This window comes from Lycium ferocissimum, chromosome 2, assembly GCF_029784015.1.
Source record: "Lycium ferocissimum isolate CSIRO_LF1 chromosome 2, AGI_CSIRO_Lferr_CH_V1, whole genome shotgun sequence".
Classification (NCBI taxonomy): Eukaryota; Viridiplantae; Streptophyta; class Magnoliopsida; order Solanales; family Solanaceae; genus Lycium; species Lycium ferocissimum.
The window spans coordinates 64,787,610-64,810,655 of NC_081343.1; the positions used below are offsets into that span (position 1 = coordinate 64,787,610).

General features: G+C 33.4%; 2 protein-coding genes across 2 annotated transcripts; both read right to left on the reverse strand.

The window, feature by feature from the left end:
• Positions 1 to 8,578: 8,578 nt before the first annotated feature.
• LOC132046803 (E3 ubiquitin-protein ligase APD2-like) lies at positions 8,579 to 9,844 on the reverse strand. The gene is made up of 4 exons (XM_059437558.1): positions 9,528 to 9,844; positions 9,307 to 9,376; positions 8,919 to 9,213; positions 8,579 to 8,770 (listed from the first exon to the last, which is right to left on the reverse strand). The coding sequence occupies exons 1-4, from the start codon at positions 9,603 to 9,605 to the stop codon at positions 8,692 to 8,694; spliced, it is 522 nt and encodes a 173-aa protein (XP_059293541.1). The 5' UTR covers positions 9,606 to 9,844; the 3' UTR covers positions 8,579 to 8,691.
• Positions 9,845 to 19,618: 9,774 nt separating this feature from the next.
• LOC132046804 (probable indole-3-acetic acid-amido synthetase GH3.1) lies at positions 19,619 to 22,230 on the reverse strand. The gene is made up of 3 exons (XM_059437559.1): positions 21,834 to 22,230; positions 21,575 to 21,676; positions 19,619 to 21,274 (listed from the first exon to the last, which is right to left on the reverse strand). The coding sequence occupies exons 1-3, from the start codon at positions 22,151 to 22,153 to the stop codon at positions 19,897 to 19,899; spliced, it is 1,800 nt and encodes a 599-aa protein (XP_059293542.1). The 5' UTR covers positions 22,154 to 22,230; the 3' UTR covers positions 19,619 to 19,896.
• Positions 22,231 to 23,046: the final 816 nt, after the last annotated feature.

Sequence of the window (23,046 nt, forward strand, 5' to 3'; positions counted from 1 at the left end):
TAAGGTTAGGCTCTTCATGACAAGTAGCAATAAGTTGAGACTCTTCATGACATTAATGATGATTACTATAAATATCTTAATCTTTATTTTTATACATAATATATTCCTTACACAATATTTGAGTACAACTGTTATAGAGAAGTAATTTTACAAAAAATGCACCGCTATAATGAATGACACTATCGTTATAGGTAGAATGATGTTATAGATGAGTAAAATATAACATGAAAGATCGGTTTCAGAGAAAATCAAATGGTTATAATGAAATGCTATTATAACGAATGACAATTATTGAAATTTGATTATAGATGATTTAAGAATTGCAGCCTAACAGTTAGTAAAGCGGGAGACAATTATTGGAAATCAAAGTTCATATTTTGATTAAAAAAAAAGAAGATAATTTTTAAGCTTAATGAGGGTTATTACCCATGTATTGTCGAAGTGTACATGATATATATGTCTAAAAATCACAATTATCAAAGAGAGATAAGAACAAGGTAATTAAACAACGTTAGCAGTTTGAAAAAACTGAATACCTTTGACCTCAATCATACATTTGTGTTGAAAGAGTTACGTAATATTTATCCAAATTAATATCCCATTTATGTTCGTGGAGAGTGCGGGACTGCACTGCACACTATCCAAAGAGCATACTTTTTTTGAAAGGAATCTTGTTTTCTAGCCGACATCATCCTCCAATAATATGTCCCAGTTTCATTCCAAAAATCCAATCTTGACATCATCTGCCAAAAAAAAAAACGTGGCATTGATAAAGAGGGTAGAAATGGGAAGGTTTTGAGAAGGCAGGATAAGAAAGGAAACTTCTGGGAAGCCGAGTCAAGCGTCGCCAAGTGCGAGCGTGTGCCCCAATAAGGCAAGCGTGTGTCACTGTCGTGGCTGCTCAAGCTTCCCCGCTTCCGTTACACGACAAAATTCCAATCTAACTTTTCTTTTGTCTTTTTTTAACCTTACAGTTCCCTGCTTTATTGCAGATAAAAAAATTAATTGGATTTATTAGAGATTAATTAAAGATTCTCTGAGAGACTATGGAACAAATTCAAGTGCTCACCAACAGAATCTTTTGGAAAGAATTGAAGAAACAATTGTTAAGTCTAGTGCACGCAAGTGCAAGGCATGAAAAGCACTGCAGCATCACTCCTAGAATTTCAGAATCCATTAGTTTAACTGGAGACCCTTTAAAACGTATTCCCTCTGTTTTAATTTATATGAACTCATTTGACTGGACATGACATTTAAGAAAGAGTGAAAACTTTTAAAACTTGTGATTCAAAATATGGCTTGAATATTTGTGTGGTTGTAAATCATTTCATAAAGTGAATTTGTTTCCAAATTAGAAAAGAAGTCATTCATTTTGGTACAGACTAAAAAGGAAATAGATTCACATAAATTGAAACAAAGGAGTAATATATATGGTGATCCTAATTCATAGCTTGTGCTGGTCCCTGCTGCTTTCTCAAACCATAAGTCACTATCATGTCAACACTATGCCACAGCATCAGCCATCACCTATAGGCCGTGCAAAATTATTCTCCTCACGTTTAAAAAATCAGGGGAGACGGGAGAGGGGGAGGAGTTTTTTTTTTTTTTGGTTGCTTTTTAAAAAAAATATTGTCAATTATTTCGACTTAATTGGTTTAAACTCGTGTTACTTTGCTGGTTACTTGAGCATTTGTTTAAGAAGCGTGAGAAGCTAGTGTCCCATACGCATATTATGGAGATAATAATAATGGACGGACAATACACTTACGGAAAAAGTTTCAAAGCGACATGAATCGCTCAATTTTGAAAGATATTGTCCTCGCATAAAATTTACTAACTAAAATAGGCAATAACACTTGTCATATGAACAACGAAATATTATGACCTCTACAACTAGTGATATTGACTATCCTTGTAAATACACATAATTGGTCATTTTGGTATTTAATACGCAAATATACACATTCTGGAACCAAAAATCACGGGGAGTGAGATCATTGTGAAATTGCTAACTATCGTATGCACTTGTTTCTCTGCGGTTGAAGAAGAATATTAATTCCACTAAGGTTATATCTGAAGAAAAAGGAAAGAAAGTTGCAATGGTCCATCCAAATATGCTTTTCTCACTAAGCTTCACGGACGAATTCATGCCTGTTTCTTTAATATTCTAATTTGCTGGCAGCTACGTGGGGAGTTCTTTTTGCTCCTCGATCTTTTCAGTCGGTATCCATGATTCTTAAATATCTCAAGTAGCGCCTTTGAAGTGTAATTAAGAACATTAAAGGTTGAAATGTCTTAGCACAAAGTTACTACTCCACTAGTTAAGTACCACTCAATTGAAGTGTGGGCATCTCTTTTATTTCTTTTCTTGTTGTCCCTCTTTTACTTTTTGTATGGTGAGTGCTAAAGCACTCCTTTTTCCTTTTAGATCAATATAAACAAGTGATATAACAAGATGCTTAGTCAGCAGCTTTCTTCTCGTGGGATGTTTCATTTCTCCATTGAAAATTTAACAAGATGCTCTCACAAGTTCGTAGCACGCACAAAGTTACTACACTAGTTAAGTATCACTCAATTGAAGTGTGAGCATCTCTTTTATCTCTTTTTTTTTATTATTGCCCCTCTTTACTTTTTGTATGGTGCGTGCTAGATCATTCCTTTTTCCTTTTAGATCAGTAATGTACACAAATGCTTCGTCAGCTGCTTTCTTCTCATGGGATGTTTCACTTCTCCATTGAAAATTTAGCAAGATGCTATCACAAGTTCGAAATATTAAATACTAGGAGTAATTTTTTTTTGTTAACCGTGGTGTTTGGCCAGCTCGCATTTCACGGGGTACCCACTATCTTTCACCAGCACAAGTACCAGATAACTATATCAATCAAGTCTTGGACAAATAAAAAGAAATCATCTAGAGTAACCGCCGAGACTTAAACCTTATTACATAGTTCATTATTCGTTCCAAGCTAAATTACATCCTCATCCCCATCCCTCCCCCCCCCCCCCCCCCCCCAACAACTCCCTTCTCCTCCCCCAAAAAAAAAAACCCGCCACCATAATTCCACTCTAAAGTATTGTTAGGAGACAATAACAGATCCGATCCTAAGGTTACTAGGCAGATTTTTTGTGATAAAAATAGGTAATGTGTTTTTAACATTGTATAATTATATAAAGTTCAAATTGTTTTCCAGTAACTAATTATGGAATCATAATTAAATTACTTAATTAATAATCAACAATAATCAATATGTCAAACAAAAAATTCACAAAAAAATACTAATGCATTAAAAAAAAAAAAAAAAAAAAAAAACTATTTGAAACTGCAGAGCATTTTTGTCTTTTTAACAAAAGTATTTGTCTCTCGGTTCCTTTTATAAAACTGCTAAGTTCAAAAATCAAGAAATTCTATCAAACATACATGTAAGTATCTCGTGTATGTTTTTTCTATGTTCTTTGAAACTTTTTGAATCATATTGCAAAACTTTTATTTGGTTTCAACTACTCCAGTCAAACCTCTTTAAATTAATATTGTTGGGTATGAAATTTATTTGCTGCTATAAAAATGACAGTTATAGGCCTATATTAATATTGAAACTTAAATAATATTTCATTTTTATAGACCAAAAAAATACATAAAATCTAATTTTTCATTGTCTAATTCTAAGCTTAATCGCACTTATGTATAACGAAGTAAATTATTTAAATGATGAAAATATATATTCTAATAATATTCTTTGTCATAAATAGTGTATTAAAGTATCAAAATATTTGATCAAAATCTCTAGACCTATTATTGGTAATGTTAGAGATTTTATTTGTGTAAAGATGACTAATCATTAAATTGCCAAAAAAAATGATAGTTGTTATAGAAGGGTAATTTTACAAAGAGCGTACTGTTATATATATGAATGTTGTTGTTATTAGGGGTGTCAATGGTACGGTTCGTATGGTTATTTTATAAAATTTATACCATACCAATTTTTCGGTTATTTCATTTTGTATAACCAAAATTGAACTTTTCGAAACCGTCCCATCAGCTCGGTTTTTTTTCGGTATCGGTACGGTTCGGTTAAAACATAATAAAGATCATATTGAAGAAAAACTTGGCTATTGTAGAAATGTGTTCTTTATAGGAGGATATTGTTATAGAGAGATCTGACTCTATTGGTAATGTTGTTAGACTTTTTTTTCTACAAAAAATTTAATATCTATCTTTCATTTATACCTTGTACTATCTTATTTCACATATTCGACTTCCTTTTTTTAGCATTTTCCTCTATTTAACTTTTTTGAAACTTTACCCTCACGATTTTCTTTTTTTAATTAATCTCTGAGTTCATATCTTTAATGTTCCACATATGTGCCAGATACATGTCAATAATGCAACAAAAATATGAAAATGTATAATAGCAAAAAGGGGTCATTTGCACTTTTGTCCCTGTTTTGTGCTAGTCTGTAATTTTCACCCTACGAATGGGATGGTCTTTAATTTTGTCCTTCAAAATTGTTTGTGCTGGTCTTTAATTTTTACCCTGCGAATGGGATGGTCTCTAATTTTTGTCCTTCAAAACTGAACTCATGCCTAGAGGGCATAAGTTACGCATCATAATATCCACAAGTTATGCCAACGCCTTTAAAGAACTTATGCCCCGCTAGGCAGAAGTTCGATTTTGAAGAAAAATTAAGGAGAAATAACTCATATATACGGTCCACCAGTGGTAGAGCTAGGAATTTTGTTAAGGGTATTCAAATTCATATAATCTATATAATTAAGGGTGTTTAATATGTAATATATGTCTGTAATACGTAATAATTGACATGTCTACACGGTATAATTTTTTCGGCGAAGGGTGTTCGGTTGAACACCCTTGCTGGGCTGTGGCTCCGCCATTGCGGTCCACGCAACTAGTTTGCAACCGATGTAGCTCACCATGTCATTCGTGTATAGATAATGTATATGTTATGTATAACTATATTTAAACATTGCATATGCTCTCTCAGTCTCTCTCTATATACATATATACTATGTATAAACACACGAAATCAACTTAAATTGCAGTTGAACATCGTTAGTGTATAGATAATGTATCTATTCTGTATAGATATACACCTCCTTTACTCCTTTTAAGATCCATCATTTCAATCCGCCCGTACATTTAACACGACAAACTTTATTTACAGTAGATAAACACCATCTGAATAAATAAAAAAAAGAACTTAAAGCCACCATTTTTGGGTATTTGAATCCTTGTTCAAATTTTAGATCTAGACAAGAAAATCGATTATAACGTGAATTGATAACTTGAATTTGAGATGACTTGCTATTTTACAACCTAATTTTGTAGGGATTACTGAATTTAAATCGACATAACCCAAATGAAAAGGGAGTAAAATAATCTATTTCCTCCAATTCTCCATTAATCGAAGGGACAGGGGAAAGAAACAATAGGGATATCCATAATTTCCTTCCATTAAATTCTCTCAAAAGTAACTTCCAAAAAATAAAGTCACAAAGAAGCAAAACAAAAATAAATAATAGAGAAAGAGATGACGAAAAAAATTACAGACTAGAATTAAGCAAAGCAAATTGCATCAACTTTTTGCAAAGAGTTGCGGAAACGAATAGCTATTGGGTTAAATAGGTAGGAAAATGACTTAATAATACTACTTAAAATTTTATATTACAAAACATAAAGATATTTTTTTTTATTTACAAAACATACCAACAAAATTACAAAGTATACCAAATAGAATATCAGATTTGGACTTAATGAGATACCCACGATTTTGGGCATTTTTTAAGGAAAATAATCTGATTTTAAATGTGAACTTAATTATAGGATAGTTACCGATCAACTTCTTCTCCCTTTTTAAAAGATTCTTCTCTCTCTCTCTCTCTCTCTCTCTCTCTCTCTCTCTCTCTCTCTCTTCCGTGATAGACACCATTTCAGACCAAATTAAATCTTCTCTCATAATATAAATTTTCAAACCAATATTACAAAAAAAAAAATTATTACTGACATGTGTATTAATTGTATATAAAAATTGTATCGTTTTGAGATATGTACGATCATTGTGTGTTTGAAATTTGTATAAATGTTGAAAACTAGTATATGTATGAAATGTGTAAGGAATCTGCTATATACTATCATTATTTAGATATATGTGGCATAGTGTGTATGGAATACGAATAAATTCGATATAAATTAATCTAAAAAATGTTGAAAATTATACGGGTAATGGAATGTGGTTTGTATCAATCAAAAAACTTAATATACATATATACTTTCTCATAATCTATACATACTTTGATTAGATTTTATACAATTTATATGTACTTTATAATAATCAAAATATACATACAACTTTTATACATATTTCATACATAAAAATTATAACGAATTTATACATTTATACATATTGGTGTATGAACTTTGTATGAAATATGGTTTGTATCAATTACAAATTTAATATACATATTTTCTCAAAATTTATACATACTTTGATTAAATTTTATACAATTTATATGCACTTTATCATAATCAAAATACACATAATTTTAATACATATTTCATATGCACAAATTATAACAAATTTATACAGTTATACATATTGCATATAAAAATTATACATATATGTTTTACGATGTATATAAAAACTACCGATTAGTATTGACTTTTTGAATAAGAGTTGAAGAAAATTAGAGAACAATATCTCTTAATTTTGAATGAGGAGATAAAAGTGGATGAAATAAGGGAGCATGGAGAAAATCAGGTAACAATATATTTTAATTTTGATTGAGAGAGAAAATTGGATAAAATAATGAAAGCAATCTCTTTACCTTATTTAATGTGTTTTATTTAATTCTTTTTAATTTACCTGATTTGTATAGATTTTGTAACAAATCTATTGATCTATTTTGTAAACGGAAAAATATTGTCATATTCCGTAAATATAACATCTTAGTATGTATATATATATATGTTTTTTGCCCTAAATAGGTAGTAAACTAATAGCTGGGTCAAATCTAGTAGACTAGATTGGCCAATTCGCAGAATTGCCCTTCTTTTGGGGTGGTCTTTTTTAAATTTTCCCTCATATTTGAAATCTTTAAATTTTGCCCTTGACTAAAATCCAAGAGTTTGGGTTCGAACCCCCACGATCAAAATTTTAAAAAAAAATTCGCAAGGCGAGTTTAAATTTAACTATGCCCCCCGTATACACTTGTGAAGGAATTACCAAAGTTATGCGGACCCGCATACTTATGCCTTATGAAAGCAGACTTAGCATAAGTATGCCGGTCCCGCATAACTGTAATTCCTTAACAAAAGTAACTTTGGTAATTCCTTAACAAGTTTATGCGGTGGGGGCATACTTTTAATGGGCAAACTTTTATGCGGACCGATAAACTTGTGAAGAATTACCAAAGTTATGCGGACCGACATACTTACAATCGCCCATAAGGCATGAGTATCGGTCCGACATAAATTTGGTAATTACTTAACAAATATATCCGAGTCCATCATACACGCGACCAAACCTTGCCTTGCAATTTTTTTTTTTTTTTTTTTTTTAAATTTATACTTGAGCGGGGTTCGAACTCGAACCTCGCGATTTCTGCGCGTGAACGCTCGAGTTGCAATGCGAAGGGCAAAAATTAAAGACAAAGCAATATGAGGCATAATTTAAAGACCATAAATATGAGGGGAAAAATTTAAAGACCACCCCAAAAGAAGGGCAATCCCCACAAAAAAAACGGACTAGATTACCGAATGTATACTAGGCTTAATTATCCCAAAAATTAAAGACCAGCCCATTTGAAGGGCAAAAATTAAAGACAGTCAACAAACCGTGCAATTACTTGGAAAAAACATTAAGGGCCGGCCCGTCACGCTTTTCCCTCTTAAAACTGGATTGGACTAGCATTTTGAAGTCCAGTAAGTAAAAAGGTCAACCTGTCTCAGCTCGTTTAAGACCACGACCCAAGAAGGTTTGGTTGGGAACGCCCATTTCGAATCAAATATTTGGGCTCAGCAATCAGCATGTACACATCTTTATAGATTTCCCCCCAGTTACTTTTGGGTCGAAAAATGTTCACGGGCCTAAATAGCCAGCATTCAGGCCCATAGCAGCAGCTTGTGTGCCAATAAAAGCAAGTCCAAACATCTCAATAGAACAACGTCATTACCTCTTCCTTGATCTTCCACTTCAGTATTCGTTTCAATGGGAGGTTTAGTATTCCAGAATCAATAAGCTAGTTTAAAAGTGGCAGTTGATGAAGCATAATTCATAATCCTGCCTGCTAGATGCTGATTTTGAACTTTGAGACAGAATTATTACTACCTCCTACGATTTGTAGCAAATTTATGTTTTTTTTTTTCTCCCAGTTAACAGAAAATTAGGAATTTTTTTGTCATGACGATTCAAAATTGTGACATTTTTGGGCACTAGATCACTGCCCACAAGGCTATATTTTACTATTACTCTTATAGCTTTTTCAAATGGCACTCAAGTAAATTAGTACCAATGAGTGTGCACATAAACATGTTACATCATATTTTACCAATTCGCATCAAAGTTCAAGTCAGCAAAACAGCAACTTGCAATAAAAAAGTATAGTGATATTACCATTGTCGATTTAGAAAGAGTCAAATGCATCATTTACATTAATTACAAAAGAGCAACATGAGTTTACGCAATTAACACTCTTCTTACTCTCCGAATTACTCGCCGGCAAATTGGGCAATTCTTGTTTTCTTCCTCAGCAATCCTGCATATCAAGAAAAACAACCCCACTTCAGTTAATGTTGCCAACTCATTTTTCAGATAAAGTAGTTTAGTGCAATGAGAGTGTGTAAGTTCTTTTACAAATTGTCTACATGACAGTGCATATAACTTAAATCCCATGTATATATTACCTCTTGGCACATGAGTGACAAGTAGTGCAATGGCCACAGGGAATAAAGAAACAATCTCGTTTTTTATCATAGCAAACTATGCATATGTTTTCATCATACAAATCCTCTGATGAACTAGAACGACTGCAATTTCCCGATTCCAAATCATCTTCATCACATGTTCCGTAAGAAAAAGAAGCACCCGCTTTCGATATTAATCTGTCCGTCTCTCTTCTTATAGTATCATTTCTTTCCAATTCGCCATCACAAACTCCAAGTAATTTGATTAGCAACGCCACAACCATCAGCAACACCACTAAAAAATTCAAACAAACTGTTAATTTCCTACAGTAACATTAGTTTAGCCCATAATTGTTTGTCTTGCCATAAAAAGACTGTAGAAACTTACGGACAACAGAGGCGTAAACAACTACATTAAGAATGTACTCAAATGCAGCCTGTTGTTGATCTTGATTTTCCTTTGATATTTCAGCAAGATCAAGAAAATAAGAATATAGATGTTAACAACACAAGTTAATCAAATAAAAATGTTCTTTCCAACAATTTAAGCTTGTAAGTGAAATTATCACATAATTCTACAACATATAGGTAGAAATTAAAGGGCCTTACTTGATTTAGAGAGACGATGATGTCGTATTGACTGAAGTTGAGTTGAATTGGACCTGGTACTACTTGATTTGAAGACATGTTCTTTATTGTTCTGCTTCTGCCCAGGTGATTTGCAATTTGCTCAAATGAAGAAGCATTGACAAGATTGAAAGTATGGCATTTATGTCATCTTAAATGAAAAAGCATTGACAGGCTAATCCACTTATTGAGATGAAACTCAAGGCATCATTTGAAAAGGAAAGACTTCAACTACTGTTGCAGCTTTCGTAGAGATTACGGAAATACTTATTCTTCCATGACTTAGAGGGAAGTTAGTACTAATACTCCCTCCGTTTCAATTTATATGAACCCATTGTTCCGCACGACATTTAAAAAAAGAGGAAGACTTTTTTTTGAAAACTTATGGTTCAAAATAAACCTTGAAAATTTGTGTGGCTGTAAATCATTCATAAAGTAAATTTGTTTCCAAATTAAGAAAGAGGTCATTCATTTTAGCGCGGACTAAAAAGGAAATAAGTTCAAATAAATTGAAACAGAGGGAGTAGAATTTAGTACCTCCTTTATGTTCACTTTCACAGTCCAGGTTTACGCTATTTGAAGTAAAATTCCCACAGAAAGAAAAAGAGAAGAAACAACTAACAAGTAATAATGAAACTACCCAACTGGATTTTCAATAAAATTATCCAAGCAAAGGGATTGTATGGCCCAAAGATTCTCCCTTTCTCAACAAAAAGACATAAAGTTAAAAGTAGGAAAAGGCCTTCACACTACTTAGAAAAAACAGATTAAAGTTTAATTTCTTCAGCCATAAGCAATATATAGAAACAAAGAAGAGAAACAAACAACTCCACTTCCAGATACTATAAAGAATCCAAACCAGAATAGGTTTCTTTTTGAGTTGGGAGTTTTGCAAAATGAAAGGGCTAACACAAAATCTAGAAACAAACAAAAGAAGCTAAACGGCAAAATTGCAACTTGCAAGCATGTGTTACTTACCAGAGAAGGCTTTGTAAGTAGGAATGGTAGATGATATATCCCTGTCAACAGGCCGTTATAACGCAGTAAGAACCAACAAGGTTATATTGGGATGTTTCGGATGTCGAGATACAAAATCGTTTTTGTTAGGAAATGTTTTACCCATAATATGTGATTTTCCGAATTCGAATTTACTCGGACTCCAATCCGGATATCGAACACCAAATAAGAAAACGGAAAAAAATGTTAATATGAGGAAGGAAGAAACACAAGCACATGTAAATTGTAATATTGCTTTTCTCTGGTATTATTCCTTTACATCGGCTTCGAAGAAAACGATACTCCTCTAAACAGAGAAATTATTTAATCAAAATAATATTCCTGCCTCCCATTTTAGGTGGAAAACTTTCTAATATTGTTGACTTTTGAGTCATCGTACCTGCTAAGTGCCCATTCTTTACTGGTTATCAAATTACTTAATTTTGTCAATACATATTTTATGGAGTCTGGAGTCTGTAGATCCCTACCCTTTTGCAACAAATCAATTACACCATGAAGTTTCAGTAGTATTGAGCAATGAAATTTCCCTTTTGGTAACAAGTACTTCTCTCTATGCGACACCATTTAGTTTAGTCCAATCAATAAAATTCTGAACAGCAACAACAAATATACTGGTTCAATTCTCTTTTTGTACAACAAAAATAGCAATGGAAATGGTCCTACTACTCCACCATCAGTGCTCAAGTTCAACCAAGAAGCTATTATGATATTTGATGTGGATGCCTGATTAACTGTGTCAAAGGTCCAATCAACAAAATCATTTGAGAACAAGGTTAATCACTTGCTCGAATTTAATATAAAAACTATGGAATTGTCCGCGCATCGGGCGATCTTTAGAAACATTAATAAATTTGAGAAATGATACTTTTATATATTTAGCTGAGATAAAGAAGAATTGATATATCTATTTACATATTTATTGTATAAGTTAGTCAACTCAGTAATATGAGTATTTTCAATCACTTCCAATTGCCATGGATGCAATTTTCATACTTTAAGCAGGGTACATGTCACAAGCTGTAATGTTCCAATTTCTATAAATGAGCCAATTAACATATGGAAAGTTGATATGTATATCCTAATCAATTAGCCTTTTAATTTCTTAAAAATGAAAAAGAGTTTGAGTAATTATAATAGAATTGGTAATTATAAGTGTGATTCCGTTGAGAAAGAGAACATGAAAATTCACTACGTGATGGGGAGGAGAAAAGTAATTAAGTTAGCTCGAAGCATTGGCAATACTTAAGAGTCCAATCTCGCATCTATTAGGTATCCTCAAACTTTGTTATTCAGACATATCACCTCACTATCAATTAGAATTAGTAGGGTTGAGTAATGTAATAGGATTGATAACGTAGTTTAAGTAATTGTAATAAAATTAATAGCAACAACCATGTTCAATGATTCATTATTGCACATTAAGCGTTTTCCAGAAATGAGAAGAATGGACAATTGGACACCACCAAAATCTATCAAAAAAATCTTCCTAGCTACATGCAAAAGATTTTTTTTTAATAATAAATAAGTAATTCAAACATTACTCTTTGGTGCCCAAAGTATAGTTTTTACCAAACTATAAATAAATTCTCACTTGAAAGTTGTAGGCATCACCTGAGCTTTGTTTAGTAAAAAGTACTTTCCCTAATCCGATTTGTATTATACTATACCACTGGATATGATTTTAAAATATAGCTTTATAAAATTTTTTACCACTGGTATTGTTAATTTAGATTTACTATCCTAAGCCAACTTTCCCATATTTTGCCATATAACCTAGCAAGTATCCTAAGTCTAAAAAATTAACATAGAAAATGATCCACCCTTTAGGGTAATAATGTAATAAACCCTCTCACGCCCGACTTACACTCGACTATAAAAATACATATATATCATGAAAATAATACTAAATAAAGGGATTGTCTTGATTTTACCATTATGATATGATAAAATTTATGCAAATGCACATAACTCTAACATGAAAGATGTAAAATTTGTAGTTTTATGCCAGGGAAGATTTTTTCTGACGTTATCCAATATTTGGTTGATTATCAAGCCACGGTGGCACATCATTCCACAAATTCAATATTTTTTGGATTCATAAATTAAAGTAATTTACTCCATTTATATCATGGTCTCAGCTTTATTAAAAAAAAAAAAAAATAACAACGTATAATGAACCTGCCAAAAAATCTAACCATCTAAGACTAGGTATGTAACTGTATACAAACCTGACGAAAACTCGAATTACACAGGTCAAAAAAGACGGCATGTACAGATCTCCCATTCGCTTTCAACTCCTATTGGTTTTGTTTTTGTTATAGACTTTAGAGCTTCAATTTATAGCATAAGGCAAAATACATGATGAGACTTTTGTGCTTTTTGATTAGGCAACGGATGCTTCTTATTTTGCTTCATATTCTGAGTGTAAAGTACATGTGAAATCTGTTACAATAACCATTTCAGGTGGCATTATTCAGAGTATTAATGATGGAGACTTATTGCTACGTTTAATTGAGCTTTATGAGGCTTTATTATTTCATTAGTTAGTAGAATAAATTAACTAAAAAATGCAAAAAATTGGTGAAAATGCCAAAAAAAGGAGAAAAAAGATAAATAGGAATGGAGGCCACAAAGAGGTGCTACATCACCTGATCTATCTTTTAGGTTTATATTATATATAGATTGATTGGGTAGTTACTTTTTTTCCCCTTTCTTTTGGTTAAATAAGTTAGCAGTTGGAATATGGTGAATTTTACGTATACCCGTTATCTCCACCTAATTATACTAATTTAGCATAATTAAGTAATAAACTAAAGTGAGAATGTGTAGTTAGTGATAATAATATATATGAAAACATATGCATATATTAACTGAATTGGTATAAATAAGGTGAGGATAAATTGAACTGGGTAAAATCTAGGCTTGACAAATGATCTAATCAGAATCCTACACGTGGAAGTCTTAGCTCAGATAGACCCGGACCTGCAATGACATCAATCACCTACAATAGCCTGGTAGCGTTACTCAGTCTCCGTCTTGGTGTATCTGGGACCAATATTACCTTGTTATGATACCGAGCTTCCGGGGGCAGAAGCAACCAAGGGCACCGATTCTCGTGGAGTCTCCCTCGGTCATAGTTCTCTTTCCAACTGTAATGCACTTCCACCGGCCTCTGCCCAAATGTCAGTCAATCTCAAGCCCAGCGCCTGCTCTTCAACACTGTGCGAAAGAATCTTACACTATTGAGTAGTCACTTCTCACTGTGCACTTGTTCTTTTACTTTGAGGAAAATCCTTAGCCTTGTATCAATAAATAGGCCCTCTTAAAATAAAAGAAAGGACTGGACTCTTGAGACTGAATACTCATCTCTCGCTCTTGTAACCCTAAACACCATTCTTGAGCTCTGAAGATAGCAAGTTTCTCGTTATCTTTCTAACACTTGTTTCTTTATTTTCTAGTCATTGGCACTCTCACATCTTTCACGGTTTAAAAACCATAAAAAGAGTTTAAGATCGATCACGATTCACTTGCCTCCAACCTGACTTTAACAAATTTAATTGATTATCCTAAAACCATTTTAGCGTTAGACATAATTTTTTACCCCAAAATAGTTGCAAGACTTTTTTTCTTTGTACATTTAAGACATCGTTTGACATTAGAAGTTGCAGGAAGTCATCTTCCGAGAAAATCTCAGTAAAATAAAGTTAGCAAATGTTTTATGCCTATCATTTTAAGAGAGGATTTCTCTCATGAACCAAATGGCGCAAAAGTAATAAAAGAAATCGGATTTTACGATACCATATCGAATAAATATAAAATTTAATTTTTTGCCTCTTTAATTTCTGTTTCCTGACAATTGCAAGGTAAGTATTTAATCTGTCTGACAGAAGTTGCCTATCATGAAAGGCTGAATTAGTTTTCACGCAAAGCAATCTTCCACCAATTTAGACAAAGATATATTAATACACTCCTCCCGTCTCAAAATAAGTGTCGCTTTAATAAAAATAATTTATCCAAATTAAGTGTCGCTTTAGGAATTCAAGACAAAAAATAGTAATTATTTCCAACTATACCTTTCTATTAAAGCACTATTTCTTCTAAATAGTGCTTAATTCTCAGGAAACATCTAATACATAGGAGTAACTTAGTAAATAATATTTTGTAGTATTTATAGATTTTCTTGATGGACGTGAAATGAGCTAAAGCGACACTTATTTTGAGACGGAGGGAGTAACTAAAAACTACTCTCTCCATCTCAAATTATCTGTCGTTGTTACTAAACGTAGTTATCTCAAATTATTTGTCGTTTTAGAAGTTCAAAGCACAATTAATTTTTTTCTTTCTATTTTACCTTAGTAGAATATTAATGACATATAAATGAAGTAAATATTTAATGAATACTAACTCTTAGATAAAAATAGGTACTTTGACTAAATTGCTCCTAATTAAATAGGTATTGAGATTTGATCACATAACACTTAATAGGGGCATATTTGAAAAAATAAGTTAATTCTTTATTGATTTGATAAGTGAATACTTTTTTTGACAAAAAAAAAAGGTCAAATGAACACTTTTTTTGATTCGGAGGGAGTAGTATTTGTCCCTGGGAAATTTATTTTTGAGAAGAATACCTAATAAGTATTTAATGCTTGTTCGAGTAGCTTATCCATATTGGTCAACAAAATCTAAATCTTTAATCTATAGGTACGAGGCTACGTGCCACCCCCTATCATTGACTTTTATAGAGGTGTTAAATAAGATTAATTGATTAAGTTTCTCGTTTTTTATTCATTTGACATGTCGCGATTAACTTTTAGAGCCAATGTTGCAAATATAATCTTATATTTTAATTTGAGATTTTTTATTCTCAACGCCTCAAACCTAATATCTCAAAGAATATGCTTGTGAAAGTAGCTAAAGAAATATCTAGAGGCATTGAGGAACGACAAGAGGCGAAAATGACCTAACATTTTCCCATCAGTTGATTATTAGTTATCATAATAGCAATTAGCATTTTGTAGATATAAAAATTATAAGGTTCTTCATGTAACAATCTTTTAATTACATTTAAAATCAAATTTACTCGGCAAAATTTTGATCACCAAAATTTGCCGCACTTCCCTGTGGCAAAACAGGCAAGAAAACTTCATTTGTGTCGAAAATATTATTACACTCCCTATTTCTTTCTAAACAAAACGATTGCTTTAAGCACAGTCAAACCAAGTGCCTAAATGAAGTGGCTATTGATTAATACAAGGCATTCTAACTTGTTTTGAAAGTAATATCCTCAAGTCCGAGAATCGAGATTTTAGTCCTTTTTTTGCACGGATTCCCTTCAAAGGCGCTGGTCTTTAAATTTTGTCCTTCGTTTAAAAAAGTGACCGAAAATACTTTGAGATTTTGAGTTTGAATCCTCGCTCAGTCAAAAAAAAAAAAAATTGCAAGGCAAGACTTCGCGAAAAATCTATCTTATAAGGTAGAATTTGCCTTAAAATTCCGCCTCAAGGCAAAAAAAAAAAAAATGTTTTTGCCTTAAAGCATTTTTTTTACTCTGCTGGAATTCTACAAAAATTAGACCTTAAGCCTAACTTTGGTCAGAATAGGCCTAATTTTGCAAAGAAACTCTGCCTTGTGATATTCTTTTATTTTTTACTGAGTCGGAATACGAACCCAGCACCTCGATATATTTTAGGTGAAGGACAAAAATTAAAAACCAGCAATTTGAGGGACAAAAATTAAAGACTACCCTGCAAATTGCCCATTTTAGTTAGAAGTTGATGCCATATGGCCCATATAAGTTAAGACAGCCCATCAGGCATTTCAAAACATTTTTTTGCGCGGATTGATCCTTCAAAGGTACTGTTCTTTAATTTTTGTCCCTCAATTTGTTGATCTTTGATTTTTGCCTTTCTCCTAAAAATTCATGGGTTCCGGTTTGAAACTCCGCTCAATCAAAAATTAAAAAAAATGCAAGACAGAGTTTTGAATTCGAACTCTACCTTAAGGAGACTCTGCCTTAAGGTAGAGTTTGCTACCTTAAGTCAAACTTTGCATTATAAGGTAGCAAAGCAAATTGTGTCTTGCTAAATTCAAACTCTGTCTTGCGATTTTTTTTAAAATTTTTGTTGAGCGGATGTTTGAACCCGGAACCCATAAATTTTCAGGCGAAGGTAAAAAATTAAAGACCACCAATATGAGGGACAAAAATTAAAAACAAACCCCAGAATAAGACAATCGTGCAAATTACCAAATATCCCTGATAAAATAGAGGCTCAGAGCCTCGGCCCATTATGAATGAACGCTCTCATTGTCAATTGGGCCTCTCACTATGAAACTTTATTTCGACTTCTAGATCGTCAAATTCAATAAAGAAAAATGAAAGAGAAGAGGAAAAGTTGCTTGTGCTGAAGTTTGTATGATTAGTTAGTTGAATAGTATAATTGCGAGTATGTAAGAATTTAAGAGTCAAATTTTAAAAGTCAATAAGAGTGGATTCAGCAGTACAAACTTTCTCAAATATTTGAACTTAATGTTAATAATTATTAGTGGGGCGCAAGATATAATATTTTATCAAAGGATAATATCGAGGGAACAGGTTGCTTTCCAGGAGTGTCTTATACAAATAATTCGATTATGTGGCCAAGTTATGAGGTAAAAACCTGGAGGAATTCCACAAATATTTGGCATGATTTCTATGATCTTCTATATTAATTCTCTTATGTGTTTAAATAAAGAAAATGTAAGTCATAATTTAGCTTAAAATTTTCCTGCTAAATTCTAAATCAAACTTGAGTACTTAAACTGAGGTCTAAATTGATCCTATTGGGCACCTTTTTCACAATAATCAAGCAAAATTTTGTATTAAAATTTTTGTTGAGCGTGGCGGTGGGATGTCCATCATAATAATTAAAAAATAAATTATACACCCCCTCCCCCAATTTTCATCTCCTTTGCGAGGTAAAAAATGCTCCCCCAAGATCACCACCGCCCCCAACCGCCGTCCACATAAAATAAAAAATAAATTACAACCCCGGAATAAGACAATCGTGCAAATCCCACCTACCATAATTTATCCCTTCTCTTATTTAGGTCTATCAATGTCTTTACAAGACTCACCAACCTTTAATGAAAGGTGAGATAAAAAAAGAGTCATAGTAATGGTGAATCCCATTTTTTCCGGTGAACTAGTCATAATAATGGTGAATCTCCATTTTTTTATGAACAACATAGCAATGCTACTTTTCGGATCTAAAAGGACAAAAAAAATGGTGGTAAAAAATAACATCCAATTCAAAAATTAATTTTATATAAATAATTAAAAGAAATGAAGTGTTATAATGAAAAAGAAAAGAAAAAAAAAAAAAAGAGAAGAAGAGAAACAAACGTACAGTGGATTAAAAAAAAAAGTAAGAAGAATGGAGAGAAGAAAGAACTTTGAAGAAGAGGAGAAAAAAAGGGAACGTGATTAGTTAGTTGTGGGAGGGGGGGGAAGGTGGGTTAGTTTTTTATTATTTTATCTATTAAATTTTATTTAAGAGTCAAATTTTAACCAAAAAAAAAAAGTTAATGAAAGAGTGGATTCCACGCAGTACAAATAAAAATTTGAACTAAATGTTAATAATTATCAGTGCCACGCAAGATATAATTATTTTATCAAAGGTATCGAGGGAACAGGTTGCTTTTTAGGAGTGTCTTATACAAATAATTCGATTATGTGGCCAAGTTTGAGGTAAAACCTGGAGGAATTCCACAAATATTTGGCATGATTTTTGATCTTCATAATATATTATCTCTTGACTTAAGCCTAAAGAAAATGTACATATACTTAATGCAGGAGCGTAACTAGAGAGTTCGCCCAAAAATCGCACTATAAATATCATTACGAGTTATAGGCAAAACTAATTATTTACTGTATTATGTTATATTCAAGATAATTACAAGTAAACATGCGTAATATATAAGTGAGAATTCATAACCTAAAAGGGTAGTTAACTCGAGATACATTTTATAATGTACTTGCACTTAGTGAATTTCTTTTGACAATAAACGGGTGAAATATTACCATTGATTAGCAAACTATTTATATCCTAGAGAGCCTCTAGGCCCTCTAGAACCTCAACCACCTTCTAGGAAGGATGTGTAACAGTGCAAGTATCTTCTAATTAATTGACATGATTATATAAATACATTGTACCCATATAAATCCTATCTCGTATTATGGAAGGCAATGCCTGAACGGGAGACCAATGTACCAAAGGGGTAAAGGTGCAAATTGCCTGTATTGTCATGCATGCATCTATATATGCAGAACACTTTATGACGCGATTTCAAATAACTTAATGATTGCTAGAACCAGAACATAAAACAAACAGATACTGCAAGCCATTTCGTAAAGTAAAAAATTATTGAATATTTAAAGTAGTAAAATTATCATGTTTGAGAAAACGACCATGCTCAGATCTCCAACTTCTGGATTAACTCATAATTTTAGATACTATTATTGGCCGCCATCTCTTTTTGACTGAATTTCATCCACTTTGAACCCAAGACCCAAAGACAAGTAAAAAGAAATGGAAAATGAGAAAAAGAAGATTAGCAAAAAGTAGGAGTAAATATTACTGTAGTAATTAATGACTAATTTCAAAATATATAATGCATGGTGATGTCGTTACTCTAGCCAGTATAAAAATATTGCATTGAGCATCAGAGAACTCATACAAGCAGAGCCATCCATAAACTAAAAGTTTCATAATATACTGCCAAAGCATAGAATATATGTAACCTAACATGATTCAAGCAATTAAATTAACTAATTTCACTAGCCCTCCATACTGACTATTTGCAAATTAAAGACTAATAGCAAAGATTGTTTAACTTTTTTGGTCAGAAAAAGGGATTTTTTTTTTTTTAAAAGTTAAAAAAAAGGGGAAGAGAATATACACCAGGTGCAATAAAATCCATGCACGTAAAGAGGAAGCATATGTATTTTTCATGGCAAATTGCTAACCCATAAAATTAAAAAGAAAAAAAGGACCACATATGCCTGAAAATTCAAATCACAACAAAGAAAGCATCCATATATAATTTAATTACATATACTAACGACTCTTTACATAAGCAAAGACCATTACCAACTTTGAACATTCAGCATCCAACAGAGATACAGAAAAAAGTAAATTTAAAGCGAGGACACAACCGAAGAAATATATTCCTTTTTGGACCACTGTCGAAGCATGTTTGGTTAATAGCTAACCAGAACCTTTTGGCTTTTGCCATGTTTATTTCCCACACTAACACTACTTGACTTGATTTTCATTCATCGCTAGACTTGTCTTCAACGTCGTCGTTCTGGGGTCCAGTGAGGAGTAGTTGGACTGAAATGCACAGAGACCACCCTGGAGTCCAAAAGTTCCACAATGGGAGTAAAATTAACACATCTTGGAGCCTTATACTGATTAATTGATGCACCTCTTAAAATTGCATAATCCATCAGCTCTTCAAATGTTCCATTTTTCACCACCCTAATCTCTAGTGGCCCAATAGAATTGTCCGCCACGCGGCACTGCCTGTAAACTGAGTTCAAAGATTCTTCCATTGCGAGGCAGCACTGGTTGAACACCTCTTCACTCGGCTGGTTAGCCAGGTCCTTCACTAGTAACTCCCAGTAAATAACGTAATGCCCTGGAATAGTCTTAGTATCTGCGAAGCTCGTATACTCAACCAAATTGGTATCATACGGTTGCAAAAGTGCCGTCGCATTTTCAATAGCCTTTTGCAATTCGGGCTCATCAGTTTTATCAGAGTCAATGCTCAGCAGCACGTTTTTTCGCCTAACGAATTTGAACTGAGGTGCCGAGTTATGAAACCCGGTGACCTGGAGTATGTCACCAACTCGGTAACGGCATAGTCCAGCATAAGTTGTGATCACAAGCTCGTATTCTTTACCTATTTCCACGTCAGCAAGGTCCACGAGATGTGGAGGTGAATCACGAGAGATTTGAACCGGGTTGACCGGGTCATGTGGGATGAATTCAAAGTAACCCATATTTGGCATGATGGTGTAACAAACTTCTGAAGGCTTGCACATTGGTTTCAAATTAAGTCCAAAATAACACTCGGATGATGCATACATTGTACAAGCCTTTGGTAGACCCCCACTATAATAATCCAATGTAGGGATATATTGAGCCATTGCACCTGTGACTATCACATCAAGGTACTTCGTGTTTCGCCAAATTCTAGTAATGATTCCTTCCCAGTTGTCACCTTCACACTCCTTAACAACAAACTCAGCAAGTTCGGGATTTGGTTTGAGTATTTTTGAAATGCAAGTTCTGATAGAAGCGTCTGTAACTTTAGGGTTTAGAGTTCCAGACGCGATATCCTGAGCCAATTGCTTCCAATTGAGTTGAAGAAAACGGATGGCACGGAGTAAGCCAGAGGCAAAAACAGCGCCTACTCGGAGTACTTCTTCTCTCATGAGAAGGCCACAAAGCATTTGAGAGTACATGCTTTGGAATGAGTCGACACAGAGGATGGCCTCGTTAGGGCTAGTGTAGACATTGTGAGGATCGTATGGCCTTGTTTTGAATTGTTCACTCTTGTAGTAACTTGTTAGGACTGGACGTGCAACAAGGCCACTAGGAGTCTTGGTTTCTGCCTTGATAAACAGAAAGTACAGTCCCTTCCCTTTGTCTAGGTCAGGCACATACCTGTGTAAAAAACCAAAATCAATTTTCTAGTTACAAATTTTCAGTGCTTTCGGCCAAAAGGCTAATGTTAATATTTCAGTAATTTTTTTGTCTTAATGGGGCTTAGTAAAGAGTGGTCAATTTACAAATGTTTCTACATCGAATTTTAGTCTGGATTTTACTATTTCCATGTAGAAATATTCCATAAATTAGTTCCATGTAGAAATATTCGATGAATTAAAGATTCATGCATGTTATAGCATACCAATTTTTGGGTCAGAATATGTTATAGCATACTAACCCTAGGGCTAGATCACTTACAGATTCATCACGGGTTGGAGAAGGTTGTACAATTTCTGTCTGCGTTCTAGCTCATCCGCAATTGTGGGCATCAGTTTTCTCTCCCCGGCAGACGTCCCCGAACTATATAGAACCAAAATAACACTTCAATATGATATTATGTTGCGATTAACTAGTAACAACTTAAATACCGTTAATAATTACGTACATCGAATTAAAAGAATATGAAGTAGTACTACACTTTGAAAAAGTATATGCAAGACATATTGTGAAATCGGACCTGGTAAGGAATTCGGAGATAGGGTGAGACGAGAAGATTGGAGAACGATCTCCATTAGCAACACGATCGATATCAGGTTTAAGATCCTCGTACGAGACAACTGGTACCTTGGACTTGAATGTGTCACGGTCAATAGCACCACCAAAGTTGAATCTTTGAAGGTACTCGGTGTTGGCATTTCGTCTTAGTATTTCAGCTAACACTTTCTCTTGTACTGAATCAGTATTTCTAGTCATCTCTTCAATTAATTGAAGGGCCTTAGCATCTTTCTCGCATGCTGGAGGGCCAAGAGGAGATGGAAGACTAGAATCAACAGCCATAATAATGTGTAGGAAAATAGAAAAGAGAGAAGTGGAAGTATAAAGCACAATAGTTCTCAGAGATTGTTAATTTCAATTTGTGTGATTTGGTAGCTATGGATGGGAACCTATTTATAGTGAAACTAAGGCCTTAATCTTCTATGTTTACCACGTCACTTTCCACGTAAGAATGTACACGTGGAAACCACACTAATAAAATATCTTTGGTAATTTTAGGCATGGACTTGGACGAAGCATTGCCGTGCATCGACTTTGTAATATTTTTCGTCGGAGTGATGGTCCGTTGAAGAGGGAACAGGTGGGTCCCAGAAAACGACATTTGTCTGCTCGAGTCAGAACTTGTGGGCCCATTATGTTTGACAAGTCAGCAGAGTCCAGCTAGGTTTTTTTGTCTTGGAGTTGAATGGATGAACCCTTTCTGGTGAGTCTGTTGGTCACGGACAAACATAGGCTGCCGGCGAAGGAGCAAATTTCACTGTTTAACAGAAGTGAAAAGAACCTATATCTTAGAAGCTAATACTAATTTATTCACTACCACTTAATCTTAAGGATAATTTACTATTAAATGGACTATTTTTTTGTTAAAATGTCAGGAGATTAAAGAAGTCCATGATGCTATGATGATAATATATTATCTAAAGATAATTAATCAGTGGGGTAAAGACTATAATTGTGCAGCAATCACATGAACATCCTAGGGGTTGCCACTAGAATTCCTGCATTGTTCTATTTGTCTACTTGTATAGCTCCCAGCCTTCCACCAGGATGCCCCTGCCATTGTTTTCATCGCCTGGTCAATTCCCTGTCTGCTCCAACTATATATTTTTTTCCTTTATTTCTTTTTCTTATCATGTTAATTTAATTGCTAAGTGTTCGATTACTAAAATTTAAGA

Coding starts and splice junctions, on each gene's coding strand:
- LOC132046804 (XM_059437559.1), bottom strand. CDS start 22,153: ATGGCTGTTGATTCTAGTCTTCCATCTCCTCTTGGCCCTCCAGCATGC. Junction 21,677..21,833: donor ATCTCCGAATTCCTTACCAG/GTCCGATTTCAC, acceptor GGTTCTATATAG/TTCGGGGACGTCTGCCGGGG. Junction 21,275..21,574: donor CTCCAACCCGTGATGAATCT/GTAAGTGATCTA, acceptor TTTTTTACACAG/GTATGTGCCTGACCTAGACA.
- LOC132046803 (XM_059437558.1), bottom strand. CDS start 9,605: ATGTCTTCAAATCAAGTAGTACCAGGTCCAATTCAACTCAACTTCAGT. Junction 9,214..9,306: donor TGTTTACGCCTCTGTTGTCC/GTAAGTTTCTAC, acceptor TGAATTTTTTAG/TGGTGTTGCTGATGGTTGTG. Junction 8,771..8,918: donor TGTCACTCATGTGCCAAGAG/GTAATATATACA, acceptor CTTGATATGCAG/GATTGCTGAGGAAGAAAACA.